The 10,000-nt window shown below is 50.2% G+C and overlaps 1 protein-coding gene across 1 annotated transcript in view; it reads left to right on the top strand.

Annotated features, from left to right (window-relative positions):
• LOC135829548 (MAM and LDL-receptor class A domain-containing protein 1-like) overlaps positions 1-10,000 on the top strand; it is a 43,029-nt gene that overhangs the window by 27,915 nt on the left and 5,114 nt on the right. Inside the window, exons 27-40 of the mRNA XM_065341943.1 lie at positions 334-471; positions 1,016-1,124; positions 1,499-1,652; positions 1,995-2,085; positions 3,215-3,370; positions 3,738-4,012; positions 4,707-4,791; positions 5,257-5,379; positions 5,931-6,101; positions 6,790-6,910; positions 8,050-8,212; positions 8,444-8,528; positions 9,190-9,222; positions 9,953-9,967. Of these exons, the coding sequence (XP_065198015.1) occupies positions 334-471; positions 1,016-1,124; positions 1,499-1,652; positions 1,995-2,085; positions 3,215-3,370; positions 3,738-4,012; positions 4,707-4,791; positions 5,257-5,379; positions 5,931-6,101; positions 6,790-6,910; positions 8,050-8,212; positions 8,444-8,528; positions 9,190-9,222; positions 9,953-9,967 (1,719 nt within the window). The remainder of the gene's footprint in view (positions 1-333; positions 472-1,015; positions 1,125-1,498; positions 1,653-1,994; positions 2,086-3,214; positions 3,371-3,737; positions 4,013-4,706; positions 4,792-5,256; positions 5,380-5,930; positions 6,102-6,789; positions 6,911-8,049; positions 8,213-8,443; positions 8,529-9,189; positions 9,223-9,952; positions 9,968-10,000) is intronic.

Raw genomic sequence — 10,000 nt, 5'->3', positions numbered from 1 at the left:
ACTATCCTTTGAGTCAACAGAAGACAGCGTGACACTTTTTGGTGTTCAAATCGTGTCATGGATGAAATGTTGATGTGGTCTTGTCATCACCCCTGTGCCTCAATGGCTTTCATCTGCCCATCTGTGTGTACGCGCACATACACGCATGCACGCATACACGCACACACGCACGCACACACACACACACACACACACACACACATACACACACACACACACACACACACACACACACATGTGCACGCCCTCCTTCCCCCTCCACACACACACATTCATGTCCACACACTGATCATTTACTCTCGCTGCTCTTTCGTCTTTGCGTGTACACCACAGCATGCACGGCTGGTGTGACGACATTCGACAATGGCTGGCAGAACTACACCCAGCTGACTAACGGAACTCTGCTCTATACACGCAGGACTGGTGGCACTCCATCATCCGGTACAGGTCCACCTGGTGACCACACGTCCGGTAAGGCCAGATCACGGGACAAACACAACTATTGAATTCTCCAGAGTATAAGCTGCATTGGAGTATAAGCTGCATTGGAGTATAAACCGCACTGGAGTATAAGCCACATAGGAGTATAAGCCACACTGGAGTATAAGCCACACTGGAGTATAAGCCGCACTGGAGTATAAGCCACACTGGAGTATAAGCTGCATATAATAGAGTGGTTTCACATCGTTGAGTCATGTGACTAAACTTGTGCAGAAAGTGATCATGTCATGTGACCAGTGGGACCAACATGGCCGGCGTCATGTGACACATAGATGCAGGGTTTTGTGTGGTGTTGGAACCAACATGGCTGTCCTGTATGGTCATGTGATAGCTGTGAAACCACTGTCTAGACTGATGGAACGCTGTGGCCTCCGGTGTTTTTTTGTTTTTGTTTTTGACTACTAACACAGCCCTACTGGAAAACAGGTGGGGAACAAAAAGAAACGAGGAAAAGGACAAAACAAAGGTTCTGCTCTGTTCTGCTGTGTTCTGCTGTGTTCTGCTGTGCTCATAGGCTCCGGCTACTACCTGTACATTGAGGTGAGTAGCGGGCGGAGGGGAACTGCCACTCTGCTCTCGCCGTGGTACGTGGCCGTCAACAGCCTCTGCACAGTGTCCTTCTGGTAAGTGTCCCGCTGCTGCACAGTGTCCTTCTGGTAAGTGTCCCGCTGCTGCACAGTGTCCTTCTCGTAAGTGTCCTTCTGCACAGTGTCCTGCCGCTTCACCAACATATTGTGTCATCTCCGATTCTCTGTCATACGTGTAGGATGGCTGGTGCTCGTCTTCATGGTCATTATCTGCATGCTGAATCCAGCCCCCCCCCCACCCCCCGTGCCCCTGCAGGCTGCGCGCCTGATTCCCTAGCAGCACACACACACACAGGCGCGTACACACACACACACACACACCACTCTGCGTACTCGAGCGAGTGGAGTGTCGATTCTCACCCACCATCATAATCTAAAGCGTTTCTTTTCCGAATTTTCTGCACGCTCAGGTATCACATGCAAGGTACTGCCACGGGCACACTGAACGTCTACGAAGAAGCTCCAGGCATCACTTACAGCCTCTTCTCCAAGAGAGGTAGCCAGGGAGCAAGCTGGATACAGGCCTCCGCCACGCTGAGCACTCCGCTGAACAGTCGCTTCCGCGTAAGTGTGTGTGGGGGGGGTGTAAGTGTGTGTAAATGTGTGTGTGTGTGGGGGGGGGGGGGTGCATGCGCGTGTATGTGTGTGTGGTTGTGTGTGTGTGTGTGTGTGTGTGTGTGTGTGTGTGTGTGTGTGTGTGTGTGTGTGTGTGTGTGTGTGTGTGTGTGTGTGTGAGTGTTCAATAGAGCCCAATGAGCAGTCTCCGGTACAAATGCAAGACGCAGTAGAAGCAACGATGTGCTGACCACTCCGAAAATCAATCCCAACCGAAATTTTCCGGTTTTACATTACAGGTGCGTTATCCTGGGCTTTGTGCGTATGTTTGTTCGCTGTCATTGTGTTTAGTTGGTGTTCCAGGCAACGCATCTCTCTAGCGGCTTCACCGGTGATATTGCCCTGGACGACATCGCCTTTGACAACAAGAAGTGTTGCGAAGGTAGGACCGCGTACCGCATTTCCCACGAGTATAAGTTGTACTCGATTTAATATAAGTCGCACCCCCATTTTCAGGTTTGAGCCAAATTGTTGTGACATAATTATTCACTTCAGTAGTACAGTCAAATCCCGCCAGAGCGCCCCTACCTCCGCCACCCTTCGAGTAGGTCCAGGTGGGGGAGGGGCAGATGAGCGAGTCCTACTCGCCGCATTCGGTACTGCATGAAAAAGTATTGGCCCTACGAAAACTGTGCGTGCATCTCGTACACCGATCAACGGTCAAGAGCAGGGAATCATACAGACCTGTCAAAACCCAGGATTTGTGAGATCCCTGATCAAGAGGGTGTGACCTGCTGCGTACATTTCCAACCGGGTCGAGCACGGTACGGCATCACACTTCACAGAGCCATACGATGATTCTCACTTCCCTGACAAGAAGTCAGAGAGGGGCGCATAGGAGAGACGGGGCGCTCTGGCTTTATTTTACGGTACTAGCAAGTCATGCTCTGATTGTAAGTCGCACCCTATTTTTATTCTTGAAATTTAGTGTAAAGAAGGTGCGACTTTTATTCGGGGAGTCACTGTTTCTTACGTGGCTCGGTACTGTGGCGTTTGGCACGGCCTCCGCGCACCTCTCATCTGCTATTTTCAGTCCATTCATCCGAAACTGGCGTCCTAACTGTTTGATGTATCCCGTCTCGCGTACAGAGTCTGGGTAGAACGCCCGCAGGGGTAGAACTCCCCCAGGGGTAGAACTCACCCAGGGGTAGAACTCCCCCAGGGGTAGAACTTTCCCCGGGTAGACCACCCCAGGGGTAGAACACCCACAGGAGTAGAACTCCCCCAGGGGTAGAACTTCCCCAGGGGTAGAACTTTCCCTGGGGTAGACCACCCCCAGGGGTAGAACTACCCCAGGAGTAGAACTCCCCCAGGAGTAGAACTTCCCCAGGGTAGAACTCCCCCAGGGGTAGAACTCCCCCAGGGGTAGAACTCTCCCAGGGGTAGAACTCCCCCAGGGGTAGAACTCCCCAGGAGTAGAACTCCCCAGGGGTAGAACACCCCCAGGTCTGAGTGGGACCCCAGCTCGACTGCTGTATTGTTTTTTCTTTCTTTTCTTTTCTCTCCTATAGTGTGCTCTTTCCAGAGAGCAGCCGTCAATTTCGATTCAGGCCTGCAAGGCTTCGTTCAGGACAGGACGGATAACTTTGATTGGACCCGGGACAACGCCGGCACACCGTCGTTCAACACCGGGCCCACTAACGACCACACTCTGGGAACTGCTGCAGGTGAGAACAGGGTCGCGTATGCCAGCATACTTGCCAACCACATCGTTGGCACATCGCCCCCTACTCCCCTTTGTCTTGTCTTGTATTTATTTAAACAGGATTATCCAAAATGAACTAGCAACCAATCACCGGAGAAAACCTTTTTGGAGACACCAAATCGTTCCTTGATCATGTTTGTATGACTACAATGTACATGCATGACATCATAGAATGACTGAGCACTTTATCTTATTCATAGTTTCAATTATCAGACAACGTTCATTGGTTCGAGGCAACAGCTAATGTATTCGGGGCAGGTCGCCGCAGCTCGAACTCGTCTGGCTTTCGTTTTGCTGTTGTCGTCGTCGTTGTCGTTTCTCTCCCGCAGGCTACTACATGTACACGGAGACGTCCGGCCGGCCCGTCAACCAGGTCGCCAGGCTGATCTCGCCGCGCTACGGCCCGCCCGACCAGGCCGGCTGCGCCGTCACCTTCTGGTACAACATGTTCGGCGCGGCCATGGGAACGCTGCGCGTCAAGGCCGTGCCCGTCCTGACCAACTTCAGCGTCACCGAGCAGGTGCTGTGGACGCTGTCCGGCAACCAGGGGGCCGGCTGGAAGAAGGCCACCACCAAACCTATCACCATGTATACCGCTTACAATGTAAGTTTATTTTATTCCCCCCCCCCCCCCCGTGGCTGGCTATAAAAACCCTGCAATCGCCACGCAAAGTGGTCATTGGCTACCCCAGCCATGTATTGCTTGGAATAAAATAAAAAAACATTCCCGTAGCCGTGCAAAAGACGTTACTTCAGTAACGTCTGGTGCTAGCCAGGGTCCACACCGCTGTATTTTTTCTCCTTTTTAGTTTTTATCCATAGCATCCTGATGATGGCAATTTGCCGAAACGCCGAAAATAATTCTGTGAAATGAGTTGTGGACTTGCAATGCCCAGGGAAAGAGCTTGTGTGCTCGCCACTTCTATTTTTTTATACATGATACAACATTGAAAAAAGCAAAGCAAAGACGATGATACTTATTGTGCAACTATTATTAAACTCGTAAAACAAGCATCATGCAAGCTGTCTATTCAATATGCACTTCCGCCACTCCAAGTGCGGCGGACTGATCATTCGAACCCACACTGGGGTGGCCATGCAGCGCGAGTTGCTTCCGACTCACGGTTCGTGGTGTGTGTGTGTGTGCACGTTTACTTGTTTGTCTGAGCAGACACTACTTATAAAGTACAGCGTGGCCTCGCTATCTGACTCCCTCGTTAATGACTTTGTAATTGTGCCTTATTGTTTTTTGTTTTTTTTGCTTTAAATTTGTCTTTTATTCTTTTGTGAATGCACAGCTCGTAATTGAGGGTGTCGTGGGTACTTCGTTCACCAGCGACATGGCAATTGATGACATCTCTATGCCCAAGACCTGTTGCAAAGGTGTGATGATCCTGGCATGGCATTACATAGACACAGAGACAGAGACAGACACAGACGCAGACAGAGAGAGACAGTGGAGAGACAGTGGAGAGACAGAGGCTCTGATGCATTGTTTGGTCCGGTATATTATTACAGTCCGGACCCAGGTTATGCAAACCCTGCCTTTCAGAACCTTGTCACCCTGGGTTATCCAAGCCCCGGGTTTCCAAACCCTGGGTTATTCGAGCTCAGGGTTATCCGAGCCCAGGGTTTTCCGAGCCCAGGGTTATCCGAGCCCAGGGCTATCCGAGCCCCAGCTTATCCGAGCCCAGGGTTATCCGAGCCCAGGGTTATCCGAACCCCGGGTTTCCAAACCCCGGCTTAACCGAGCCCAGGGTTATCCAAGCCCCGGGTTTCCAAACCCCGGCTTATCCGAGGTACTGATGTAGTTGTGCGTGTTTTGTTCTGTTATTTTCTGTTGTCCAGTGTCTGTTATTACTTGTAGTTCGACTGAGTGGCGGTGCGCTAACCTGGTCAACTGTATTCCTCTCACGTCTCGCTGCGATCTGAAGAACGACTGTCCGGATAATAGCGACGAAGTCAACTGCAGTAAGTCACCACTCCGCTGCTGCATGGTGTTATACCGGACGTACCTCTCTCTCCCATAAACACGCACTCACGCACGCACGCATGCACACACGCACGCATCCATGCACACACACACACATGCACACACACACACACACACACACACACACACACACACACACACACACACATGCACACTGACGTTACTGGCGCATGAACAGTACAACCGTATTCTCCAGAGTACATGTGTACGACACACTGGAGTATAAGCCGTACCCTGATTTTTGACACACGGATATCTACCCTGTATTTGACGATTTATTTGACAATCGTAGTATAAGCCGCACTGACTTTTTCTGGGTGAATCCCGAGTGTTTAAAGTGCGGCTCCGGAAAAGACACTAGTTTACTCACTGCTGCAGGTTTACCGGAAAACGTTCACAGCATTCTGCCACTGTTGTTGACTGCGGCCTTTCGGTACTTTTCTGTGTGCACGTGCGTGCGCGTGTGTGTGTGTGTGTGTGTGCGTGCGTGCGTGCGTGCGTGCGTGCGTGCGTGTGTGCGTGTGTTCAGCTTGTGCTAGCGGAGTTGCTGGCATTGCTCCATTTGACTTTGAGACCGGCAACATGGGATTTCTGCAGCTGAACTCTTCATTTGATAACTTTGATTGGACACGCACGCGTGGCTCCACTACGTCCGGCTCCACCGGTCCCACAACCGATCACACCTTGAAAAGCACTCTGGGTAGGTACTGTTGTTGTCAGTACTGCTGTTGCTGCTGTTGTGTGCTGCTGTTGTGTGCTGCTGTTGTGTGCTGCTATTGTGTGCTGCTGTTGTGTGTTGCTGTTGTGTGTTGCTGCTGCTGTTGTGTGCTGCTTCTGGTGCTGCTGTTGTGTGCTGCCATTGTGTGCTGCTGTTGTGTGTTGCTGCTGCTGTTGCTGCTGCTGCTGATTCTGCTGCGGCTGTTGTGTGTTGTTTCTGGGGCTACTGCGACCGCGACTTTCTGTTTGTGCTGTTGCTGCTGCTGCTGCTGTTGCTGCTGCTGCTGTTGCTGGTGCTGCTGTTGGTGTTGCTTCACTGCTGCAGAAAAGCTGTGTTAGCACGAGCACCATTATGTGAACTTCCCGCCTTTAGTGGCCGGGGAATGTGTCTAACGATTCCCAAATTAGCTGGAAATACTGAGCCACCCTAGTAAACATTCCTTACTCTGTGTTGCTGGGAATCTTTTCTCTTGGCCTCTAGGGATGTCAGGCAGTTCAGACGTTGCTGTTACAGGTATATGCTGATACCAATGTGTGTGTGTGTGTGTGCGTGCGTGCGTGCACGCGTGCGTGTGTGTGCGCGTGGGAGGGGGGTGCATGCGTGCGTGTGTGCGTGTGCATGCGTGTGTGTGCATGTGTATGCGTGTGTTCATGTCTGTTTGTGTGTTCAGGCTACTACTACTACATCGAGACGTCTTCCCCACGTAGTAACGGCGACAATGCCATTATGGTTTCTCCATGGATTCTGCCCATCAGTCCCGTCGGTGCAAGACCATGCACTATGGATATTTGGTAAGTAGTGGGGCTGAGGAGCCTTGTTGCTTTCTGCTACGATATCTTACTAAGAAAGAGCCTTATGGCTGTCTACTACGCTATCTTAAAGGAGCCATGTTGCTATCTGCAACGATATCTTAAAAGAGCCTTGTTGCTGTCTGCAACGATATCTTCAAGGAGCTTTGTTGCTGTCTGCAACGATATCTTAAAGGAGCCTTGTTGCTGTCTGCAACGATATCTTAAAGGAGCCTTGTTGCTGTCTGCAACGATATCTTAAAGGAGCCTTGTTGCTGTCTGCAACGATATCTTAAAGGAGCCTTGTTGCTGTCTGCAACGATATCTTAAAGGAGCCTTGTTGCTGTCTGCCATGATATCTTAACCAGTTTATAATGCATAGAAACTACACGCCCTCCGTGTTGATCGTATGGCGCAGAGTGTAACATGACTGGAAGTAGAATGCATCAAAAACCGTTCTTGTTAATACAATAATTATGTGATTATCTAAAGCTTAACCGATGGAACGTATGCATCAACTTCCCCGCATATTTAAATAGGTTTTTGCGGGGCAAGTCCACTACAAGCGCACACACCTTGGTACCAGCTCTGCATAGAATGTCATGAACTAAGTATACAATAAAACCTGTCAAGGCCACCACTCGGAGAAGGCGACCATCTGTCCTAGAAGACCACTGAAACCAGGACCCAAGGGATGCTCTTTCCAGTCTAATGACCCTGGATAAGGAGACCACCTGGTAACAGAGACCACCTTGTGAAGGTCCCTTGAGCGGTCGTCTTAGACAGGTTTCACTGTATACGAAGTGAGCACTGAGAGAAGTCAGAAGGAAAAAAAGACTGAACACTCTCGTAGAAAGGAAGTGCACTAGGAGAGGTGGCATCCTCACCTTCTCTGCGCTGCTGTGGTCTTTATTTTACCGGAGGATGCACCCAGTGTGCTGACAGTGCTCAGCACCGCGGAGGCAGAGGTGTGGTCTATATTTTATAAAGTTTTGATTTGAAGTTTTTTTGGCTTTCGTTTGAAAATCTTTTTAATGCACATGCATTTTCCTGATCTCTTCTTCAGTGTATGTTGTATTGCATTTTAATCCGTTGTGTTAATTTGTGGCCGTAAAAGAGTTTTTTTGTTGTGTGTTCCTCAGGCTCCACATGTACGGCGCCACAATCAACCAATTTAACATGTACATTCAGGTTCCTGGAGGTGCGTTGAATGCTACAAGTCTGTTGAGTATGAGTGGCAACCAAGGAAACCTCTGGTTTAAGAGAACCGTCACGATCCCAGCGACCATCAAGACCAACTTCAGGGTACGCTCTCAACGTGTGCGTGTGGGCGTGCGTGTGTGTGTGTGCGTGTGCGTGTGTGTGTGTGTGCACGTGTGCATGTGCGTGTGTGGGTGCGTGAGTGTGTGTCTGTCTGCTGTTCGTCTCTTTGTCTACGTGGCTCCAGCATGGGCAGATTGAGTTTAGCAGCAGGGATGATGATGATGTTGTTGTTGTTGTTGTTGTTGTTGTTGTTGTTGTTGTTGTTGTTTGTAGATTGTCCTCCAAGGCACGCGTGGCGGTAGCTTCACGGGTGATATCGCCATCGACGACATCACCTTCTCCTGGACATGCTGCTCCAGTAAGCCCCTCCCACCCTGTTACCTTGGAGACCCCACCCTGTTACCTTGGAGACCCCACCATGTTACCTTGGAGACCCATCATGTTACCTTGGAGACCCCACCCTGTTACCTTGGAGACCCACCCTGTTACCTTGGAGACCCCACCCTGTTACCTTGGAGACCCACCATATTACCTTGGAGATCCCATCATGTTACCTTGGTAACCCCACCCTGTTACCTTGGAGATACCACCATGTTGCCTTGGAGACCCCTCCCCGTCACCCTGGAAACCAGTGCATTCTTTTGCGTGGCATGACTGTCGGAATATTCAAGTTACTGTGCTCGGAAAGACGCAAGTTTTTAACTCTGTTCGTCGGAATAGTAAAGCATACCTTCCCTGGGAGAGTCCTGGACCGACCCACTACATGCAGGCTTGCCTGTTCTTGTATACATTGGGTCGATTACATTGTATACAAATCCTGTGAATAATCCTGCAGGTAGCATCCGCATGCAGGCATTTCTGTGCTGAAAACATGTTTGTATGTGTATGTCTGTCTGTCTGTCTGTCTCTCTGTCTGTCTGTCTCTCTGTCTGTCTGTCTCTGTCTGTCTGTCTGTCTGTCTGTCTGTCTGTCTCTCTGCCTCTGTCCGTCCGTCTGTCTGTGGTTGTTTCCTCTCGCAGAGGGTGTTGTTCCTCCTCCACCATCTCCCACACGTAAGTAAAGCGTTACACGTGCACTCTGTTCGCGCTTGGTAACAGACACCCGTCACGAGCACATCTCCAACTGTTCTGCTGTGCAGTAGTTTGCAATGCCTATCGCCATTGTTTATTCGCAGCCTGTTTTTGTCAGCTGCGAAGATGTTGGCATGACTAATCTTATCCTGAATACATGTACTTGGTTGGTGAGCTAAGGAAAATATTAATTGGAAACATAGAAAATGATGGGGCGCAAGTTATGCGTTAGTTATGCGTAAGAACAATCTGGTTTAGTCGGTGGACTCTAAAGCATAACTTGTGCCCCACCGTTTCCCATGTTTCCGTTTAATCTTATCGTGAATGCTTGATTGAGCCAGGGCGGAGAGCTCAGAGCAGCTTGCCTTGGTGCGGAGGATTCTGTTTGTTTTCACCGGCGTCCCACTGGCAATCGGGTGATCGGATCATTGCTTCGCTGATAAATTCGGGTTCAGCAGTACAGTGTCGCTGCAAAACGGTATCGGCAGGGTGAGCGGAATTAGTCTCTCCAAGGCGAGTGTTCTGCATGGTAGCATACCTTGTGAGTTCCTTTTGGGGACAGGGAAGAAGGCATTTTATTTACTTGTACTGTGCGTGTGTGTTGTGCTTGTGTGCTGTGTATGCATGCGTGTGTGTGTGCTGTGTATGCATGCGCGATGCTGTTATTCTCCTTCTTCCTCTTCATCACCGTTTGTTCGGTTCGTTTGAATAGCCACGCCGATTTCAAGTAAGTCGTGAGATCAGGAAGCGTCTGCTTACA

This window comes from Sycon ciliatum, chromosome 13, assembly GCF_964019385.1.
Source record: "Sycon ciliatum chromosome 13, ocSycCili1.1, whole genome shotgun sequence".
NCBI lineage: Eukaryota > Metazoa > Porifera > Calcarea > Leucosolenida > Sycettidae > Sycon > Sycon ciliatum.
Note: the sequence above shows the minus strand (reverse complement) of the source record. Positions and strands in the feature narration are given on the sequence as shown.